Below are 24,139 nucleotides of genomic sequence, written 5' to 3' on the forward strand. Positions count from 1 at the left end.
TGGATTGTACATTCCAGGCATTTGCCAATTGAATGCTTGTGACTAAAATGTACTCAGAGTGGATGTCAAGATCAGTACCTAAACACTGGTCACTATGTGTCATGGCACAAATGAATTTTCAGGACTAAACTGCTACAGTAATGATGGGATATTTTAAACAACTGCAATTTTTTTTGTCCCTTGTCTAATGTTTCTTTTGTTATTTTGTTTAAGAATTTTATTTAAAACAAAATAAACATTAATTCTGTAGGTATTGTATATAAGTGGTCACCATGGGCAGCATTGTGGCTCAGTGGTCCGATTTCCGCCTCAGGCGACTGTGTGGAGTTTGTACATTCTCCCCTGTCTGTGTGGGCTTCTCCCACAATCCAAAGATGTACAGGTCAGGTAAATTGGCCATGCTAAATTGCCCATAGTGTATTAGTTAATGGTATATATAGGGTAGGGGAATGGGTCTGGGTGGGTTACTCTTTGGAGGGTCAGTGTGGACTTGGTGGACCAAAGGGCCTGTTTCCACACTGTAGGGTATCTAATCTAATCATGACTCCTTTACTGTGATGTATAAATGATACAAATTTAACGTAACCAATTAGATTTTGAACAGTTCTTTTAACTACAGGCTGGCTATTATTCATAGTAGTACAGTTTAAAGTACACTGACGCCAGCAATTTTATTTTAATGCAGGGTAAATAGCAAAGCTAGTAAGGCAGCAATGTTACGAAGTTCAGTTTTTCAACAATAGTGCCCCATGAGTATTCTGCTGAATATCTCAATCTGGACCAAATTAAATATTAGGCTATTTATAAAAACTTAAAATATAAAAACTTAAATATGTACAGCAGGCTCTGGCAAAAGATTCATTTTGTCTTATTTTAGGGATTGCAATTTATGATCAAAGGAAAAAATTTAAACTTGACCAGAGTTAATCTGCATAAACCCAACAATAAGTGTGGGAATGCAAGTAAGCTACACCCACTCATTGGGTGTTAAGTTCTTGCCCCCTGGTGTTTTACACGATTGTTGCGTGCAACCAGTGCTACCTGTGTTGTGCATCGCCTGCACCCATCAGCAAAGGGTCCAAGTTTGCAGGTGACAAGCGTTATTAAAGGCAGCCTGCAGCTTTTAAAAGAGAGGTGTGCTGCGGCTGAAAGAAGTGTTGTGACTATTTTGTAAATTGAACCGATAGAGTCGTAGAGTCAGAGAGATGTACAACATGGAAACAAACCCTTCTGTCCAATTCATCCATGCCACCCAGAAATCCTGAATAAATCTCTAGTATCATTTTCCAGTATTTGGCCCATAAATGCTTCCTATTCATATCCCCATCCACATGTTTTTTAAATGTTGTAATTGTACCAGCCTCCACCACTTCCTCTAGCAGCTCATTCCATACACGCACCACCCTCTGCATGAAAAGATTCCCCCTTAGATCCCTTTATAAATCTTTCCCCTTTGACCTTAAATCTATGCCCTCTAGGTTTGGACCCCACTGCCCTGGGGTAAAGACCTTGTCTATTCACCCTTTCCATGCTTCTTGTAATTTTATAAACTTTTATAAGATCACCCCTCTGCCTCTGATGCTCCAGAGAAAATAGCTCCAGCTTATCCAGCTACTCCCTACAGTTAAAACCCTTGAGCCCTGACAACATCCTTGTAAATCTTTTCTGAACCATTTCAAGTTTCAAACCATCTTTCCTATAGCAGGGAAACCAGAATTGATTGAAGTATTCCAAAAATGGCCAAACCAATGTCCTGTTCAGCTGCAACATGACCGCTTAACTCCTACACTCAGTCCACTGACCAATAAAGGAAAGCATACTAAACATCTTCTTCACTATCTTATCCACCTGTGACTACTTTCAAGGAACTGTCAACCAGCACTCCAAGGTCTCTTTGTTCAGCAACACTCCCCAGGACCTTACTATTAAGTGTATAAATCCTGCCTTGATTTGCCTTTCCAAAATGCAGTACCTCACATTTACCTAAATTAAACTCCATCTGCCACTCCTCGGCCCATCTGATGTAGGTCTCATTGTACTCTGTTAACTTTCTTCCCTGTCCACTACACCTCCACATTTGGTGTCATCTGGAAATGTACCAACCATACCTGCTATATTCACATCCAAATGATTTATATAAATGATGAAAAGCATTGGACCCAGTGCCGATCCTTTCGGCACACCTCTGGTCACAGGCCTCCAATCTGAAAAGCAACCCTCACCACCATCTTCTGTCTCCAATTTTTGGGCCAGTTATGTATCCAAATGGCTAGTTCTCCCTGTGTTCCATGAATGCTGCATTATGTTGAAAAACCATTGAACATCTCAGAGAACCAAGGGTAGGATGTGTGTTTAAAAGCTTACTTCAGCATTGAATGTAATGCCATGATTATAACCAAACTGAGCCTAAGAAAACAACTTGACTGAACATAGAAATTATGAAAAGGAGTCTTGGGGGGAAGAGGGAAATTTTTATCTGGTTTATTTACTTCATGCAGGAATTGAAGTCAGACAAGTAAGAGAATGAAAGTTTTAAGACGTCAAGAGGCAGTAGAAGGATAGAACAAAAAATGATTGATTTGGCAGTATTTGTGGGGTCTAACACTTTGCTTCTGGTAATGCTATCTGGCCAAAGTTTACAGAGTGTGAGAAATTCACTTGTCACAGAAAACACACCCAATTACATCAGAAAACAGGTACAAGCTGGGAACATGCAAGTTATGCTCAATGAATTATTCTCCAGGAGGCCAGCAATTTGAGAATGCCCTGGAGCATTGCTTTGTTGCTTAGCAACCTCCTTAGGAAAGATGAAGACACGACTGCTCTTGCTGAAGAGTGCACCGGTCAACCTGCTCCATAAATTCATAGACATTGCTAGGTTCATCCATTGCAGATGGTTGTGGTCCTGAGAATAGAAATTGAGGCCACAGTTACCTTAAAGGTCAAAGATTTGGTGTGTATGCCATACTGCTAGGCTTCTGTAATTGCTACAGGTGGCATACCTCAGTCATGGCCTTACTAAGTTGACTACTCACTGTTTGAGTTAGAAGATCCTCCTGAAAAAAACTCTGCTGGCAGCGGTCAGTGAGCTATGTTGTTCTTCATACTCTTGCACCAGCGAATGCAGATATACACCATCATGTTTGCAGCTGCATCCTCTTCCGCTTCCGTCAGTGAGATGGGGCGATTCAGCAAAGCATCCATTGTACACCCTTGCGCACACAAAATGCTGCAAAAAGTTACTTCCCAGAAAGCTTCCACAGAAATATCTTCACCACAAAAGTCAATAGACGTCTTCAAAGCCCACCGGCAGCTTTAAGTTATTAAACCAGAGACTTAACTCAGCACAGCCGAACACATCTTTATGGATATGCATATGGTTCACTAAGAAATATGTCAATGTTACTTTGATTAGCCTGTATGTGCCTTGGGACCCATCTTAATGTGCTGCCCGCTTAATCATATTCAAGAAGATGGCACAAAAGCACTTTTTGTGGATAATAAATGCTGAGGTTGCCAGTGCCATCCATATTCTATGAATGAATTAATAAACATTGTCATTTAAATTCCTCTCTATTTCTCTCACTGCTTTAATGCCCTTTTAAAGTGCAGATTCTTATTATTTTGGATCATTCAATGAGTGAGGATTATAAGAATACTTAAGTAATTTAATTGAATCCAAATATAGGCATGAAATTGTAGTGTAGTCCCAAAGCACAATTTCAATTGCATAGTAATACTTTGTCAAATAACAAACTCTTCAATAAACAACATTCCACTCGAGGCTGGCTTTCTATTGACTGCTCCCATTGTAGTGTTTTATTTACTTGTGTGCTTCTTTATAAAAATTTAATAAGTGCTATAATCCATTGAAAAACTTAAGAATCACAGTTGACTCAGCCAAAAATAACTTGCGTGTTCTAATAAACACGTTGGTTAGAGGCCTTAGTACTTATTCAGTTTGCAAAAGCCATTTATTGACTGTATACTTAGAGATTTCTATGTTTATCACACATATTTAACACAGTAAATTTTATGTTGATTCCAGAAGCTGAGAACCTATTTTATTTTAACTAGTCATCCGTGGATATTTTGGGCACCATATTTAGGTTGAACACCTTTATATAAGTAAATAAGCATTTTATTTCAAGTTTTATATTACAATAGAAATAAAAGTTTCCAAACAAATTTAGATGTTTTTCCAATATATGTTTTGCTTGTTTTGAATAAGGTCATGAATGTTTTTGTTCATGAGTGATGACAGTGAATTCTAGGCTTAAGCTTCTATTATATTTTGATGCTTGTCCTAAGAATCGTGGCTTAGGAGATGTGCTGGAGCATTTAAATATGAGCAGTCAGTCCAGAGTTCAGTGCCTCCAAGTAATATGAAATCAATCCCTCTCTGTAGGATACAACAGCAACAAATTGTGAAATTTGTGAAAAAAATTACAAATACGTTCTGGATGCTTTTGACAGATGCAAACCAGACTAGTATAAACTGATGACCATTCATTGATTACTTTCACTATTTACAAAAGCCTGTTAACCCCAGAACGCTGTAGAGTGCCTCATCAGAAGTTTTTCCTCCAACTTGCGATGTGCATCATGAAACATTGTAGAACGTCTGCATAGACCACAGTTATGCCTGTCTTCTTTCTGGAAAACCAGGAACATTCCCTGTTCCAGTCCTACTCAGACTCCCTCCCACAATCTTTTTATATTCTGCGACGTCAATGACTCTTTAGGTTCTACTTCCTGCTCTCATCCCAAACTCAAAAAAAATCACCAGTTTTGCTTCCAATTGCCATGCTTTCTTTATCTTCACCCAGTTGTTCGCTGACATTCCCTTTCCCTCCTTGGCCAACTGTGTCTCCAATACTGTGGATAGGCTGTCTACTAGTATTATAGTACATCGCTGCCTCAACTACAGTTCCTCACACCCTGCTTCCTGTAAGGGCTGTATTCCATTCTCCCAGTTTCTCTATCTCTGTTGTAGCTGTTTTAATGTTGCCATCATCCACACCAGCACTTTTGACATGTCTTCCTTTTTTGTCAAATGAGGATTCCTTCCCCCACTGTCCCTCTGAGGGTAACAGAGCCCTTGACTTGTCTTATCCACTTCCTGAACTTCAGCTCTCACCCCTTTCTCTTCCTTCCAGAATTACAGTAGGGTTCCGTTAAGTCTTCTCATTGTCTTTTGTTGCCAGATATTTGAAACAATCACAGCTTAGAAGAATGAGAGGTCATTTTGTCATAATTGTAGCTTGCCATGCTGGTCTGGGTGGACTTGCCTTAGGCCATTGTCATGTTATACAAGAACTGACTCTCCAACACCATTATAAATGTGGTCCTCTGGAACCACAGTTGGTGCACAATTAATTAGTTCCTAGCTCTTTACCTTCAATGCAACAGATTCCTATTGACCCCACCTTCCAACCAGCAGCCTTTTTGTATTGAATGGATTATTCTCCACCAATTTTGCTACTTCTGACAAGCTGCCATCACCAAATGCAACTTCTCCTTCCCACAAGTCAACATTTCAAAGGAACTGTTCCCTTTTCAATATCCCAGGCCACTCCGCTACCACCTTCCATTCTTCATCTTTTCTCAAAGCACATTCCCGTTCAGCCAGAGAGGATATAACACCCTTTACCTATTCTCCTTGCTGTTCTAGGCACCAAATATTTCTTCCAGGAAAAGTCTTCCAGGTGATTTAAAAACGGAAAAAACTGTGGATGCTGTAAATCAGAAACAAAACCAAAAATTGCTAGAAAAGCTCAGCAGGTCTGGCAACATCTGTGGAGAGGAAGAGTCATCAACCTGAAATGTTACCTCTAATTTCTCTACACATACTGTCAGAACAGCTGAGGTTTTCAAACAGTTTCTGTTTTTGAAAGCAGTGATTTACCCACATCTCCTTCGATTATATTCTCTGCTCACAATGCAATCACTTCGACAGTGGGGATACCAAACCCAGACCAGGTGATCAGTTTGTAACAACACCTCTGCTCAGTTCTCAAGCATGACTTAAACCATCCGCTTAGTCACTTCTTCAGTTCACCATCTTGCTCTCATACTCACACTTCTGACCTAGAGCTGCTACTGTCTTCCAGAGAAGCCCAACACAATCTGGTAGAACAGCACCACAGATTCTGCTGAGGACAGATCATTGTGGTCAACAACTTCCAGACCATGAACTCTGTCCTTCAGTCGGATTTTTCTCTTACTTAGTGTCAATCTACATCTTGTTTTTGTTTGCAGTCAGAGCTAGTTGTGTTACCAACATTAATTTTGGACCTGCATTTTTGTCTTTTTTCTACCTGACCTTTCTCTTTCTCAACATCAGAAAATCCCATCATAATTCTGTCTTTCTTTGGTTCAAAAGAGCAGATTTATCAGAATTGAAACATTAACTCCAGTCATGATCGAATGGTGGAGCAGACTCGTTGGGCTGAATGGCCTAATTTCTGCTTGTGTGCCTGTAGTCTTCTCTCCAATGATGTGGAGTTTTTCCAGCAGTTTGTTTTTGTTCTAGATCTGCAGCATCTTCAGTTTTTTTGCATTTATTTAGTCAGAGTTGATATCGGCTTTTTGCAGAAGTGTATAATGGGTAATAAGCTATTCTCCATTTCTCCAAACTCTTTCTCCATTCACTTTATCCGAACATGGGTTAGCAGTGATATTTTAAAGAAAGATGGTCTGCTGGTTGTTACCCTTTTTCACAGTAGTGAACTATTTTCAAAATTGATGTATAGTAAGGGAGTATTTGCTTTTTAGGTTTATAGCTGTGCTTTAGATTGCAGCTTGACAGAATCCTTTTTATGTTGCTTGTTTCCTGCTTCATTGGAACTTTTACTATTGTATTTCAATTTGAGCTTAGAGTATTACAGGACACACACACAAGCATAGCTTTCATGCAATGTTAGGAATTTACATGTTTACAGAGCAAGGATAAGATATCTCCTACTCCAAATGTTTGCTATTCTGCTGGGAGAGGTTGAAAATAGACCCAGATTGTTCAGTTAACCTCATTCTAGCTTTCTAAAATGACTCCCAGATCTTACAGTCTATGGATAGTCAGAGATTGGAAATACCCCAACAAGATACACATCAAGTCCCTTCCAAGGTCCCAACACAATGACCACATGGGAATTGCCCAAGATATTTCTAGGAGAAAATGAGGACTACAGATGCTGGAGATCAGAGTCAAAAGGTATAGTGCTGGAAAACTGCAGCCGGTCAGGCAGCATCTGGGGAGCATGAGAGCAAACGTTTTGAGCATAAGTTCTTCATCAGGAATCTCACTTTTTGACCCCAAGACTTCTAAATGTCCAGTGTCCAATGGGCAATACCCTGTGACTGGAATCCCTCAGAAAATCTCCAACTATGAATAGGAATTGGAGACGAAGGATTCAGACTCGCTTACCAGGATAATTATCCTGGAAATATTGGACAATTAAAATCAGTGCCTAATTCCTAATAGCTAAATAACTGCTTCTCATTACCTTCTGCCCTCTACTCCTCACCAACTCCCTGCTGAACAATTAATCCAAAACGATTATCAACCCTGTTGCACCAACTCTGATCTTCTACCTCAATGCCATTTCTTGGCCTGTACGACCTTGAATTGCGATTGATCTTTAAACTGAATCCCAGAACATGGGTGACTAGGTTGCTAAGCCAAGATCAAGTCAGCTAACGCTTCATCGCATTCCCAACCCATTCCCCTATAAAACATTCAGATATACCTTATAATCCACAGTTTTGATTACCCTGATGTGTTTACCTACATTGGTGCTTGAATCTAATTTCTGATGAAGGGCTTATGCCTGAAACGTCGGCTCTCCTGCTCCCAGGTAGCTGCCTGACCTGCTGTGCTTTTCCAGCGCCATACGTTTGAGTCTGGTACTTGATTATGTCAGGTTCCATGATGTGAATGATGTATTTGGTACAGAAATGTTCTGACCTTCACCAAACTGATTATTAAGCCAATTACTCTGTAAATGATCCAAGCCCATTAAGGATACAGTGGTCATTTACTTTAGGTATGATTATTCTTGGTTTTGGTTCAGAAATATTGACTGAGTGATGCTCAGAGACTTTTCACTTAATCGGAGTGGTTGAAAACCACAACTACACTCGGGACTGGAAGTGGTTCATTCTGTTCCCAATCTCAGTCTGACAGCTGTTCTCCAATTTCTCCACCCTTCATGTGTGGGAGATAATGGAGTAGAGGTAGTGGCGTAGAATTAATAATCCAGAAGCCAGGCTCATGTTCTGAAATCCCATTATGACAGATGGTTAAATTTGAATTCAGTCACAATTACAACTTTGAAAACAAGCTTAATGGCAGTCATCATGAAGTAGGGGGGATTTCTCTTGAAGCTTTTCTCTTTCAATAATCTTTCTCACCTGCCCTATTATCTCTTCATGTGGCTCCCATCAGATTTTGTTTGATAATGCTGCTATGTATCAACTTGGAATAGTTTAGCACATTAAAAATATGATGTAAATGCAAGTAGTAGTTTTCCATTTGCTTTGCCTTTTTTCAGTCTCCAACTCCTTAAAACATGAATTACCTTTTTGCTGCATAAGTCTTTTAACTGCTACAACAAAGCCATATTTCCCTTTGTCACAGGGACTTGGAGTCACTTAACAGCAGGATTCCCATATTTAACTTGTTCTTACAAACAAAGTTAGGTTCCAACTCAGGAGAAGTGAAGCAGAATCATAGAGATGGGAAAGGATTTGATCTTGTTTCCAATGAGCCAAGAAAAATTGCTGCAGGCTGGTCCAGCAGCTTTCATTCTTTCTGGCAGTCTAAGAGTGCCCCTAAGTATTGAGTACATTAGGCTCTGAATTTAAATCTGATTTAATTATTCTAACTGGGGATCCTTGCTGAATAAATGTCAAATTCCTCCCTATTGTCATAACAAAGACAAATTTGTCATAAAATTCTACCAAGCTTAAAACTTGGTGCTTTTAAATCTGTATTCTATTTAGGGAAATGTATATTTATTTTTCAGTGGAATCTGGGCACTCATTCTTAGCCAAGTGAGCGAGGGACGTGCCAATGTAAGAAGCTCTAAGCCATTTTCTCAATCCCATCTTTCCTTTCTAAATGTAAGGCAGTGGCACAGAAGTAAAATGCATTTTTCAAATTCGTCTATTGGAGAAAGTAGTTAGTGAAAGTGACAGTGACCCTGTGATCGAGTAACTGTCTTCATGCCATAATTTATTTGAATACTTTTTGACAAGATTTCAAGAGTCTATATCCAAGACTCCTGCCATATTAATCAAATAAATAGATTGAAGCATTAGGCAGGCAGGATTCAGGTGATTTATGTTCAAGTTAGGCAAGATGATGTGGAGATGCCAGTGTTGGACTTAGGTAGGCAAAGTTAAAAATCGTACAATACCAGGTTATAGTCCAGCAGGTTTATTTGGAAGCACAAGCTTCCTTCAGAGCACTGCTCCTTCATCACATAACTTGTGGGACAGGAACATAAGACACAGAATTTACAGCAAAAGATCACAGTGACATGCAATTAAAACAATAAATTGAACAAACCTAGGTGACTATTAAGTCTTTCATCTTTTAGAATGGATTGCAGGTTTCAGTTCATTAATATGTAAATCCCAGAACTTCTTTTAAGTTACATTCTTGAGATAACTGAAGGTTTTACTAGAAAAGCAGGTGAGATCTCAGCTCAGACACTGTTTTAAAGATGCGAGGTTAGAGTCTGTCTGTATCTTGAGTCAGACTGGTTCTGTTTCCAAAGTCAGAATTTATAAAATGTGATATGGATTGACTGCCTGTAGGTTGTTTGCTTTTTGGGCAGATGTATCTGCAAATGCAATGGCAAATCTGCACTTAGGTAATGCAATGCAGTGCCATTTTAAAGTTTGGTAAAATTTGCCTCTTCAAAGGAGAGTAGATCTAAAATCTTTCAATGTATATCCAATATGGATAGGATGATAGAAGGTCCTCCCTGCTGAGTAGATATGAAATATTAATTGGGATGTTGATGTCTTGGTCTGATGACTGATAGGGAACACAGTCCAGTCCATACAACAGGAAATCCTGGATTTTGGGATGGTGGTGTTAACCTGTCAAGATGAGTAGATTATGGATTAAAATATCTGAATCTATTGGTTTGATGGGAGGCTGGCAGAAAATTATCAACAACCACCTTCACAACATGAGAACCTTCTCAGCACAGGCAGGTTGGCCATGAGAATATTTCTAGAGATCATTAGCTGCTGTTTTAGTCCAGGATTCTGACTTCAACTCAGTGGCCATGGATTTTTCAGATTCACTGGGCAGGTGATGGCTAGTGGTATTATCACTGGACTATTAATCCAGGTAATGTTCTGGGGACCTGGATTTGAATCTCACCATGGCAGATGGTGGAATTTGAATGCAATAGAATCAAGAGTCTAATGATGACCACGAAACCATTGACAATTGTTGGAAAAACCCAAATGTCCTTTAGGGTAGGAAACTGCCATCGTTACCTGGTCTGGCCTAAATGTGACTCTAGACCCACAGCAATGTGGTTGGCCCTTAAACTGCCCTCTGGGCAGCTAGGGATGGGCAATAAATACTGGCCTAGCCAGTGATGCCCACGTCCTGTGAATGATTAAAGAAAAAGGTCAATGGGGAACTGATGCATGCTCATTTTTATTATGTTCTGATGAGGCTTGAGAAAGGCTTCAAATACGGAGATGTTTCACTTATTCCCTCACATAAATAAAATGCTTCTGTTCACTGACCATGTCCTGAGATTGTGTTTCCACTCCTCATAACTAATTTCCAACAATCTGGAGTTGATTTCTGTGATAAGTATATCTCATAGGTGACAGCTCCTATTATTGTGTAGTTTGCTGCTGATCAGTTCAGCTGCTCGAATTAGCTTTTCTGCCTGGGTTTTAGGGATGCATACTTTGTATGTAATTGTCCATGAGCCCCTAACAACAATCCCACTCCCCCACCCAAAGATCATTTTGGAGTATTAGTCAACCATTGCATTCCATCATTGTTCTACTGATCTTCAAGAACCAAAAGATGATTATGTAAGACGGTACAAAACTTTTGTATGTACCAGTAGAATGAAAGACGTTTGTTGATATTATAAAGGTGTATAATCATAGAATCCCTACAGTGTATAAACAGGCCATTTGGCCCAACAAGTCCACACCAACCCTCCGAAGGGTAACCAACCCAGACGCACTCCTCTACCCAATTGCGCTACATTTCCCCGGACTAATGCACCTAATCTACACATGTAGCTATGTTTATATTTTTGTGTAATAATATTGTTCTTCCGTTAAAGAACATTGACAACCTTCTGCAAATATTTTCTGTGACTAAACACCAAGACAATAATAAAACTTAAATCAGGCTAGGTTTTTCTCCGCGTTCTGACTTGTCCAGGCTTCTTATCAGCTGTCTCAAAAAAATGTACTGTCTTCATGTGAGAAAGAAACACTTTAGAACAAAGAAGAAGACAGAGCTCAAACAGAAGAATGGGTTTAGGATGGAATAAAATAAAACCACATTAAATTCATATAGCATTTTGGAAGATGATATGACAACCGTGAAATGAATGTAGAACATTTAGGCCATCTCTTCAAGTGATAAATTACATATCGGCGCTGGAAATAATTTTTACAGGCTTTGTTATGTTTCCCTACTGGTTTGGTTTCCAACTGAACATTTTTAATATAGAGAGAATGCTGAAGTTTGCCAATCCTAAATCATTGCAAACAGCTGTTCCAGGAAAAACATTACCAATAATTCTGAGTTTTTATTATCCAAACAGATCTGTATTACAGACTACAGCGCTGGCAACATGGAGCAGTTCTGGTTTCTGCTCGCCAGCAAGGCAACAAGGTGTGAATTCTGCTCATCAGAAGGTTGTTCTGCTGACCTTATCAGACTCATTAGTCTTTTATTGGTAACTTCTCCCAGGGAGGCTGCCTGGAGGGTGCAGAGGTTGGCTGCAGCAGCTTAGCATGGCTGGTGGCCTCTTTGACATAGCTGGACATAACAGGAAATTTCTTTTTTCAGAAAAAAAGTCACCTTGCTCTGTGCAAACATTTGCCCTGCGTTCGATGATATAGGTTTTCTGGTCATTTGATTTTCTGCCATATCTGTTTTGAGAAATGTAAAAAATCTTCATTGCATTTAATGTTTCCAGCATGCATCAAATCTCGGAGGAAATTTTGCCTTTGCTTGCAAGGTGTTTGAAACCAGCAGCCTGTATAGTCGGGTTACATGTCCAACATTTTCATCACTTTGAGAGGGAAATTTTTGCAAATGGCGAACACAAAGAGGGTGCTGATGGAGTAACCCCTGACCACTTGTGTGTGGCATTCTGTTGAAAGTGTCTAAGAACATCAGCATAGCTGTATTGGAAGACCTTTCTCAAAAGCTTTTATATTTCTCTATTGTTATATTACACATTGTTATTTTTGAATGCCATAACATTTTTCTGACTGTAATCATGGGTTGGATTGTGACCTTGCTCACAATTATGGATTATGGTCTTTGAGGTGAAGTCCCAGACTTCTCCCAAGCATTTTGCAATTCTAGCAAAACCTTAATGCAGACAGTAGGGTCAGAATCATCATCATTGTTAGCACAGTCCCGGTGGAATTGCCACCACCAGCAGAGGATCTGACTTAATTCACAAGGCAAGGGCAAAATTGAGTCTGCGGCTTCAGCTATAAAAAAAAGTAGGGGCAAAGTTGAAGTATTAGAAATTCCCAGAATGACAGACTCAGCAGCTTTGGCAAAGGCCTACACAGGCAAATCACACAAATGCCAATGCTTGCATTCGTGTACTGCACATTGTGAAAATCTCTACTGCCTTTCACAGGAGTGTTATCAAACATAATTTGACACAGAGTCATATATGTGGGGTTGAGAGTGTGATGCTGGAAAAGTACCGCAGGTCAGGCAGCATCCAAGGAATGAGGCTTCTGGGCCAGGGGAACTGAGAGATAAATGAGAGGGGGTGGGGTTGAGGGGAAGGTAGCTGAGAATGCGATAGGGAGATGAAGGTGGGGGAGAAGGTGATAGGTCAGAGACAAGGGTGGAGTGGATAGACGGGAAAGGTGATGGAGAGGTCAGGAGGGCGAGTTTGAGTTGGAGGCTTCGAACTAGGATAATGTGGGGGGAGGGGACATGAGGAAACTGTTGAAATTCACAGTGTGGTTGCAGCGATAGGTAGACGAAAGTGAGGGAGAAGGTGATAGGTCGGAGAGGAGGGTGGAGTGAATAGACTGGAAAGGTGATGGACAGGTCAGGAGGGCCGTGCGGAGTTGAAGGCTTGGGACTGGGATAATGTGGGGGAGGGGAAATGGGGAAACTGGTGAAATTCACATTGATCCCGTGTGATTGCAGGGTCCCAAGGCGGAATGTGAGACGTTCTTCCTCTAGGCATCAGCTGGTAAGGGTTTGGCCTTGGAGGAGGCCCAGGACCTGCATGTCCTTGGCGGAGTGGGACGGGGAGTTAAAGTGTTCAGCCACAGGGCGGTGGGTTAGTTGCTGCGATTGTCCCAGAGGTGTTCTCTGAAATGATCCTCAAGTTGGCATCCTGTCTCCCTGATGTAGAGGAGACCACATCAGGTGCAGCGGATACAGTGGATGACATTGGTGTATGTATTATCACCTACCGTATCTGTTGCACTCGATGTGGTCTCCTCTATGTCAGGGAGACAGGATACCAACTTGCGGATCATTTCAGAGAATACTTCTGGGATACCCACACCCACTAACCCCACCACCCCATGGCTGAACACTTCAACTCCCCCTCCCATTCCACCAAGGACATGCAGGTCCTGGGCCTCCTCCATCGCCAAACCCTTACCAGCCGATGCCTGGAGGAAGAGCGCCTCATATTCGGCCTCGGGACCCTGCAACCACACGGGATCAATGTGAATTTCACCAGTTTCCCCATTTCCCCTCCCCCACATTATCCCAGTCCCAAGCCTTCAACTCGGTATGGCCCTCCTGACCTGTCCATCACCTTTCCCGTCTATCCTCTCCCCTCCTCTCCGACCTATCACCTTCTCCCTCACTTTCGTCTACCTATTGCATTCTCAACTACCTTCCCCCCCAACCCCACCGCCTTCCCATTTATTTCTCAGCTCTTCCCCCCCCCCCCAAGGCCATAAACCTCATTCCTGCTGAAGGGCATATGACCAAAACATCGATTCTCCTGCTCTTCAGATGCTGCCTGACGTGCTGTGCTTTTCCAGCACCACACTCTCAACTCCAATCTCCAGCATCTGCATTCCTCACCTTTTCACAAAGTCACCTATGGAGTTATTAGGACAGAATAGCCCAAAGGTTTGGTGAAAGAGTTAGGTTTCAAGGAATATTTTAAAGGAGAGAGGTGAACGTTAGAGTGGCTTCCAGGCTTTAAGAACTAGCCAGTTGAAAATATATTCATAAATGGTCCAGCATTGAAAATTGAGATTTGCTAGAGGTCAGATTTAGAGGAATACAGGTATCCCAAAAGAATCTGAGATTGGTTGAGGTTACAGGCAGAGAGGCTGAGATTTCAGCTCTCATAGATTCTCTACAATGTGGCCCAACAAGTCCTTTGGCCCAACAAGTCCTCACTGACCCTCTGAAGAGTAACCCACCCAGAACCAATCCCCCACCCTATTACTCTACATTTCCCCTGACTAATGCACCTAAGATACACATCCCTGTACACTATGGGCAATTGAGCATAGGCAATTCACCTGACCTGCACATCTTGGACTGTGGGAGGAAACTAGAGCTTCCAGAGTGAACCCATGCAGACACAGGGAGTATGTGCATATTGTCAGCTGAGGCTGGAATCGAACCCAGGTCCCTGGTGCCGTGAGGCAGCAGTGCTAACCACTGGGCCACCGTGCTGCCCTTGGGTTACAAATACAAGAGCAGGTGCATTCTGAAAGTAGTGTTTGTGAATGGCACACCATATTAATGTCCTCATATTTTTGGGATGAGCTGCTATTTTTGATATGAGAGCAAGGTAGTGAAGGGAGCTGAGATCTTGCTTGTCTTCAGTGAACTGCTCATTACCTCCTTGAGGAGCTAGTTCATAAACATTGGTGCGCCAAAATGTGATCTTCAAAGTGCAGGCCACTGAAGCCAAACAATCTGGATCATGTTATTGCACAGCTCTTGGGTTCACTGAGGAGAGCAATGAATTTTTTTAATGAGGAAAAGCAATAGCCACTGGAGATTTTTGTGTAAGATTATACACAGTAACTTTTAGTTCACTATTTAACCACACTATGCACCATGAGGCATGGCCATACTCTGCCATCAGCAATAGAGGCTGTCATGGCAATCACCTACTTTGTCAGTAATTGGCCATTGAACCCACTCTCACCACAGGCCCAGTTGATGATTGCTTTGTGGAGTCAGGACCTAATGTAGTGTTGAATTCTTCTGTGTTTGATTGAGAGTCTGATAACTGATTTATGCTTACTGCGCTTGATTGCGTACGCTTGGTGAAGATTGGGTGTAAACTTAGAGAAAATTAACCAACTGTAGAAACACACACAGATGTATATTTTTGCATAGATCTGAGACATAAAATATATTGCACCAGTAAATGATCCGACCATTATGTTTCTGATCCTGAATTTAAAACCAAGCACAGAATGCCAAGACTATGGAGGCATTTAAAACCAGGAGTTTTTTTTTAATTGATACATTGTCAAGCTATGAGTCAGAGTTGTTGGGTGAACAGGATTTGTTAAGAATTTATGGATGGCTTAAGAAAAATGCAAAATGAAAGGCAGGCTAGTGTGAGTCCAGAGATAAATGAGGCAGGGAAGATGGTTTCAGCAATAAGTGTGCTGAGGTGACGGTACAGAGGTGAAAGATGTTATGTTTACTAAACTTGTGGTTCAACCTCTGGCAGTTGCCAGAAAAAGGGCTGCAGTTCATGGATAGGGAACAGAGTTTGTGGAAGGGGCCAAATTCAGTAGTTTCAGTTGTCCCAATATTATGCTAAGAAATTGTTGCTTATTTGATGTGGCACATTGAAAAAGCAATGAGACAATTTACATGAAAACGTACAGTTAGGAACAGAAGTAGGCCTCAGCCCCTGAAGCAATTACTCACCGAACAGTTTAACTTCAGAAGTGGGAAATTTTCTAGAATCGATGATTCAGGATAGAATTAATATTAATAAAACATGGAAAAACCTTGGTGTATTCGGAAGAGCCACCATATGTTTGTTAAGGAAAATCATGTCTAATTAGATTGCTGGAGTTTTTTGGAGAGGTAGCAAAGAAGGTTGATGAGGGGAAGACTGTTGATATGATGTACGAGAATCTCCAAAAGACATTTGATTCATTGCCAGACATCAGACCTTTGACATCTGATATTTATATTATACTCCACCTGACAGATCTTCTACTCATTCACTTAGCCCTTCTGTTCTTGGTTTGCATCTGATCATCTTCCCACTTTACTACCTGTCCTCATGTCACCTGTATATTTAGTCACCATGTCTTCATTCCCTCATCTAAGTTTTGACATAAATTGCAAAATGTTGAGGGCCCAACATCGACATCTGCGGGACCCCACTTGTCATACACTGTCAATCTGAAAATGATCTGTTCATGCAAAGCCTCTGTTTTCAGTCAGCCATCATGATAGTATGTTACCCATTATAGTATGAACTCCTCCTTTGTGTACTAATCCTTTATAGAACCTTATCAAATACCTTCTGAAAATCCAAGTAGATTCTGTCAACTGGCTCCCCTTCAGTTAGAAGCAGTGGAGGGGTTGAATCAGCTGATTGTGAGGTAAAACTGGATATGGTCAACTTGCATGGGGAATATGGCATCATAATCTTGACAAGGTCCTCAAAAAAACACATCATCCCCCAGTATGAAATGGAAGTGCCAGTGTTGAGTGTGGGGGATTTTGTTTATTCTTAGTTAAGGTAAGGTTGTTTATCTCAGCTGGATAGCTGGTCTGCAATGCAGTGTGATGCCAACAGCATGGGTTCAATTTCCACACCAGTTGAAGTTACCAGGAAGGAATCTCTTTCTCAACCTATTTTCCCCTGCCTGAGGTGTGGTTACCCTCAGTTAAACCATCACCAGTCACCTCTCTGTCTAATGAGAGTGTAGTCCGATGGTCCAATAAGGCTATGCCGACTTTTACCTTTACCTTGCTTTGCTGCAAGTGTGCTGCCATTAAGCAAAGGCTGAGAACAAAACTCTCACTGCAAATTTTTTTAAAGAATTGAGAAATGGGGCTAACTGCCATTTTTGCAATGACAGCACTGCCAAGCTACCAAATACTCTGGGCCCACCACCTTACAAATGCCTGGAAGGAACTGATAATGGAATCGAACAACCAGTTCTAGATTTGATTAACGTAAAAATAAAGATTAAAGTTCTTTCCTGCACTTGCTCAGATTTATTTTCTTAGATGTTCATCTGAGAATGAAGTTAAAGCTCAATATTATTTTACAATATTATAAGGTAATTTATACCTCAACAAGGGCTTCACCTGATGAAGGAGCAGCGCTCCAAAAGCTTGTGATTTTAAATAAAACCATTGGATGATAACCAGGTATCATGTGACCTTTAACTTTGTCCACCCGAGACCAACACCAGCATCTCCACATTATGGGAAAGAGAAGTTTAACCATTCATTAATTTGATTCAGTTCTATAAATGTCACTGCCTAAATGAAAATTAAAGACTTGAAACTGCTATAGACTTGCATTTGCATTTTTTTTATTGGAAATATTACTTCATTTAGCAGTTTAATGTGATCCTTTCCATCAAACAGTAACATATCAGACTCATTCATCACTGGTTTGTAAGTAGTTTAATTGCTATAATCTTCCTCAGCTTTCCTTGAGCTTTTCAATCTTCTCTGGTAATGTAACACACCATCTCTCACCTCCCTGTGGTTTTACATTAGCTGACATTATCAAAACATAGTAGATAATTACGAGGACAATTATCAGGGCCTTGAATTTCCTCAGGCATTGAAACAGCAATACCAGTATAACTGGATTAATTAAGGCATCAACTGGAGTGGAAACTGGAAAAACCTACTTGTTGGTCTAAAGACCTGAGCATATTCTGTGCTGCTAAATTGCCGAGAACATATTATGGGGCTAAAACCTCATTAACATAAACATGATTGCTGACCACTGCAGAGCATTGCTGCTGATGCTTTAGTTACCTTGTCGCCAGTGTACCATTGCCTTTGTGGCCTTCTTTCTATGACAGATGAGTAGTGCATTTCTCTTGTGCATTTAAGATGTTTGCGAATATAAGCCCAGAATTACATACCAGACAGTTTAACTTCAGAGGTGAGAAATCTTCTAGAATTAATTATTCAGGACAGATTTACTGGTTACATGGAAAAATGTGGGTGGATTTGGAAAAGTCAACATGGATTTGTTAAAAAAACTCATTTCAAATTAAATTGCTGGAATTCTTTAGAGAAATAATAACAAAGGTTGATGAGAGAAGGGCTGGTGAGACCATGTACAAGAATTTCCAAAAGGCATTTGACACAGTGCCAGACATCAGACCTTTAAGGGAAGTATAGGGCATGGATTAACAGGGATAGTAGCAATGGAACAAAATTGTTGAGTAATGGCTAATAAAGACTAATGGTTAGTGGGTAGTTTTTGGGATGGAAGCAGATTTGTAGTGGAATTTCCTAGGGGTGAGTATTAGGGCCCTTACTTTTCCTGACATATATGGGCACATTGTCAAAGTTTGTGGTTAGCATAAAACTTTTATATAACATAAAACATAAAAGTTTTAATGTTCTTTGCAAATAGGGCAGATAAATGTTTTCACAAAGCGATACTTAGGGTTGGGAATGCACTGCCTAAAAGTGTAATGGAGGCAAGTTCATTTGAGGCAACCATGATGCTATTGGGTGTTTATTTAAATGGAAACAACATGCAGGGTTATGGGGGAAAGGCACTACATTAAAATGCTCGGAGGATCAGCATAAGCACAATGGGTCAAATGGCTTCTTTCTGCACCGTTACAATTTTGTGATCTTATGAAACAATTTTTAATTAAAACTTCACTACTTAGTTCAAGCATCACAACCATGCAAATACTGTTTAATAAAGTTGAACCCATTGATTAATAACTACATGGAAAATAATTTCCTGATTTTAAGAAAATGATGTGATCAAGGTTTTCAGTCGATGAAATAAACCTCAAGAACAGTGTTGGAGTGGTGGATAACAATTACCTGAGCATTGACATCAGGTTATAGCCTTGAGATCTGCTCTGTAATGTCAAATGATCTTAATCTTATTATGTCATTGATGCTGGTTCAAGTTATCTAGCTAATGGCTTTGTATGATGACTGTCTTAATGGTTATTTCATGTCTTTTGGCCTTATTGCTGCAAGTTGATAAGATATAGATCCCTGGTTTATTTCACAATTTATTGTCGCAAAAGTACAAAACACACTACAGTCTTAACTCAAGAATAAAACTTCAATAAAGCTACATCTTTACTGTACTGTCACTATGACAGTATGGTATTTGTTTCTGCTATTGCATAATAAAACTTGTTTTTTTTTATTCCTAGCAATAAATGACCTTAAGGTAGAAGAAGCACATCTTGAAGAATCACAGAAAAGGTATCATATTTCAGCTAATTATCCTGTTTTAGGTGAAAGATAAAATGCTGTTTCAAAATTGTATGAGGGTAAAATCATGTTTTTCAAATCTTTTCGGTATGCACATGATAAAGTATTAACCTCAAGTATATTTAGCATAAAAGAACATTGATTATTTGTGAAAGGTTACCCTTTCCAAGTCTATTATTGTGCAAAAGCAATAATGCTGCAGTTTTACATGGATCCGGCTCTGATGAAGAGCAAAGTGAAATGTGCACGTGGTTCATGTCAGAGGTTAGTTGGATCAATATTCTCCAGTGCTAACCACTCCAAATTAACAGGGTCGCTGGAAAGCATCTTATTGGCTTGGGAAGGTGCAAGTCCTCTTTTAGACTTACCTCTGTCAAACTGAGTCTCTGCGATTTTGCAGCATCCTACAGTATTACTGCAGAAGTTTGCTATTTCAGTTTTTTGGTTTACTTCAGTTGTGGATCTTTCTGCACGAATAATGATGTCCTTTCAATATGGAGGAAGACTGTAAATTTGCATGTGATTAGGCTTCAAAAATTTCTGACCCATTAGTGAGGGTAGTAAAGTATATTATACTTCACTTCGTATAACCAAGCAGTTTTTGTTATGAACATGATGCTCAGAAGATGAAAGAAAATATATCAAGTATTTAACATTGAGGGTGCAATTGAATAGTGACAGGAATATATCAACCACCATATAGGATCTGGCACTTGTAAAAACCATATATTTTTAGCTTCCGAGATTTTTGATTGTGGACTGAAACAGAAAAGAGCTGCTTTAAGGATTGCGACACCTTTTCAAAGTAAAGTAACCTGTATTCAAGACAAGTGCTGTTTACACACCTGGTGCTGGTTTGCAGGCAGGTTTGAGCCAAGTTTGAGGATAAATTGGAGTTAGGGTGTGTATGGAAAGAGCTGTGAGTGGCAAAATGTAGTTGATTGGTCTGTGAACTAGTGCCTAGTTATCAATGACAAAGACTTTCTGCCTGCCAGTAACAGTGCAATTGGTTCTCAGTTAGTTGAACAACAAGTGAGCATGAATCTTTTGGCAGAAACCATTGGAGTTCTGGAGAAGAAGGAGTTGGTTTTGCTCTGCAGTAAAAAGCTTAAGATACCCAGTTTATTTTCCCTTTCCGGTTTCCTTTATAATTCAGAACCGGTCACCTTGTGCCTCCTGGAACAACTCGTGGAGAAAGAAGATTGAGAAGTAGCATTATTCTGACCAGCACAAACCTATAGACAAGGACCATGAACTGTCTTCCCAGTTTTTGGCTCTATCCGTAAACCCATATCACTTTTCCATGTCTGTGGCTGTCTGTATGTGAGTGTAGAGGGGAAGTCTTTAAAGGAGCCAGAGCTTTAATAAGTAAAGTTACATATCAGGTGTTTATTATAGTTTATCTGTAGTTAGACCCTATCTATTTGTAATAAATAGTCAGCTTCGTTAAGTATACAAACGTGGTCCATGCATTCTATTAACCTCAGTTTAAAACACAAGTAAATTGGGGAATATTGTGTACTTCTATAAAATATTTAACTTTGTGATAACTCCAAGAATAGCAAAGCTTGCTGTCTAGAGCACTACCCCAGTGAGGCATAACACACTGTTGAGATGTCCTGAGCACAGGCTAAAACAAGCATTTAGACCTTGTATGTACAATTATATTAATATGCTGTATTCAGGTTTGAAAAATTGCTAGTTTTTTAAAGTAACATTTGTTCATATTTCTTCACCTTTGTGACTTCTATTGCATGATGGAATAGATTTAAAAGGTGATGCTCATTATTTATACAATGCGTAACATTGAAATAGTTCAAAATCATTCTGGTTAAAAATGGCTTGTAAATTAAAATGTTCAAAAACAAATAATCAACACAATAAAACTCAAAGTGGAAGCTTCAAGTTACTTTGAAGAAGTATCATTAATACCTCCAAACCTATCCTTTGGCATCACCTAGAGACTGGGGCCTAGATTTTCACCTTGACAGAGAACCTCCCTATCATGATGAAAATGGTAGAACTGGCTAAAAATTGTATTTCCCTGAACATGAATGCTTCCCATTTTCACAAGGAGTGGGAGGGGACTCATCAGGATTTTTGTAAGTGCAGTTCACAGAGGCAAATGTCTTATCAATTATCAGCTGGCTTCAATAAAATAGGATTTTGGAAGCCTTTATTACAATTCTGCCAGGAGAAATGCATTGGCAAATAAGCCCCACTACTCAACAAGCCATACCAAAAGTCTAAATGTTTCAATTGATCACCAAAATGGTGAATTTGTTTCTTTTTATTACTGTTGCCTAGAACAAAAGAAGCTTTCGATAGGTTTCTTCAATTAAGTCATATAACTCATTTATTAAAAATAAACTTATTCTTTAGACAACTGGTAAAACTTGGTATCAACTAAACTTCTGTGCAAAATTAAACTGTGTCCCTTGAATCCCAAAAACTCACATTTTGTACACAAACAAGGCATGTCAACTCAACTCTACAGCAATATTGTAGGCTTGGAGGGAGAAAAGGCAAATAAGTAACAACAGCCAAGGGCACCAATTCAGAAGATAGAATGGGGCAGCTTCTCATAATTCCTTTGATTCCCTGTCAACAGTGTCAACTTGAGGAATTATAGAAGACCTTGAGATTAGATTTCAGATTCGGATGAGATACATTAAAATTAAACAAAGAACTGTGGATGCTGGAAAGCTGAAACAGATCTGTGCAGAGAAAACAGAGTTAATGTTTCAAGTCCATTGGCCCTTAATCAGGACTGTGGCTGCAGAAACAAGTTTTCCAAATGCCTTGTCAAACACTAGGAGTGACAATGAAAGAAATGATGGTGAGCAAGAGAAAAGGAATCCTGTCAGACAGCAAAGCAGAACTTCTTCCAAGGTGGGCATACATGGAAGAGATCATCGTAGAATCCATATAGTGTGGAAGCAGGCTACTTTCTCCACGGCTAACCCACCTTGCCTGCACACTGTGGGCAATTTAGCTTGGCGAGTTCACTTAACATGCACATCTTTAGGCTGTGGGAGGAAAACAGAGCACCCAGTGGAAACCTACACAGACATGGTGAGAATGTGCAAACTCCATGCGGTCACCTGAGGCTGGAATTGAACCCAGGTCACTGGAGCTGTGAGGCAGCTGTGCTAACCACTGAGCCATCGTGTAGTAGAGAGTTCATAGAATCATGGAATCCCTACATTGTGGAAACAGGCCATTTGGCCCATCGAGTTCCAATTGACCCTCCAAACAACATCCCACCCGCCCCATTTCTGTAACCCTGCATTTCTCATGAATGATCCATCCACCCTGGACACTGTGGGTAATGTAGCATCGTCAGTCCACTTAAACTGCACATCTTTGTACCTTGGGAGGAAACCCCCACAGACATGGGGAAAATGTGCAAACTCCACACAGACAGTCGCCTGAGGCTGGAATCCAGCCTATGTCCCTGGTTTTGTGAGGCAACAGTGCTAACCATTGAGCCACCATGTTGTCGTAACACTTAATTTAAACACTAAAATTTTACAAATGATCTACAGGTGCTAGAAATTTTGAACAGAAACTAAAATTGCTGGAAAAACTCAGCAGGTCTTGCAGTATCTGTGGAGAGAAAGCAGAATTAATGTTTCATGTACAGTGATCATTCTTCAGAACTCATTTTATAGCTAGTTCATTGAAACAGTGTGCTTTTAATGGTTTTACTTTTGGTTTTGGCTGTTACAGACTGAGATTTGCTTTCTGCTGCAAACTTCAAAAACTCATACATCTAGGTCTGTGAAAATCTAAGACTGACTGATTGACAGAACCTTGCCATTGATCAATCCAGATCCAGTTTCAAATACTTCACAGTATAATCCATAACATTTGATTTATTTTATCTGGAAGTCAGCATTGATCTGGAAGATAAAACACATACCAGCAAGAGAAAAGGGGAAGTATACAGTGCCTGAAATGTTCCTCATCATCATACAGTCAAATTTCATATCAAATCTCTTGGAGATACTTTGCACTGTTACCTTAATTAAGGCTAAGTCTGGAATGCCTTCTTGAAATCAAGATTCAATTATGAGTTTTGCTGACAAGAGTTTATTTTCAACTTTATATACTACAATAACAGACTTCAGTGGATGCTAAACTTAAATTGTAAAACAAATAGACAATCAAGCAATCCAATTTTAATTACGATAAGACCACAAGGCATTGGAGCAGAAATTAGGCCATTCAGCCCATCAAGTCTAGCAGGAATATCAAAACATTGCAGATGGTGTAACTGGTGGTGGCCAAATCTAATTGTGAACATTTAGGTTCAGAATCACCCCTGGCAAGGCCAGAAATGGGATACACTAATCTGGCCAATAGCTGGTACACTAGTATCATAGCAACTTTGGATTCAACTGGCAAATTATACTATTTTGAATTACTGTTGTAGTTATTATTCCAGCTCCATTGTTTCTATTC

General features: G+C 40.0%; 1 protein-coding gene across 3 annotated transcripts in view; it reads left to right on the forward strand.

The window, feature by feature from the left end:
- The window catches only part of fmn1 (formin 1), a 376,573-nt gene that overhangs the window by 260,975 nt on the left and 91,459 nt on the right, over positions 1-24,139 (forward strand). For all 3 annotated transcript variants that reach the window (XM_060828913.1, XM_060828914.1, XM_060828915.1), the window contains one exon: positions 19,612-19,663. In XM_060828913.1, the coding sequence (XP_060684896.1) occupies positions 19,612-19,663 (52 nt within the window). The remainder of the gene's footprint in view (positions 1-19,611; positions 19,664-24,139) is intronic.

Source organism: Hemiscyllium ocellatum, chromosome 8 (assembly GCF_020745735.1).
Source record: "Hemiscyllium ocellatum isolate sHemOce1 chromosome 8, sHemOce1.pat.X.cur, whole genome shotgun sequence".
Classification (NCBI taxonomy): domain Eukaryota; kingdom Metazoa; phylum Chordata; class Chondrichthyes; order Orectolobiformes; family Hemiscylliidae; genus Hemiscyllium; species Hemiscyllium ocellatum.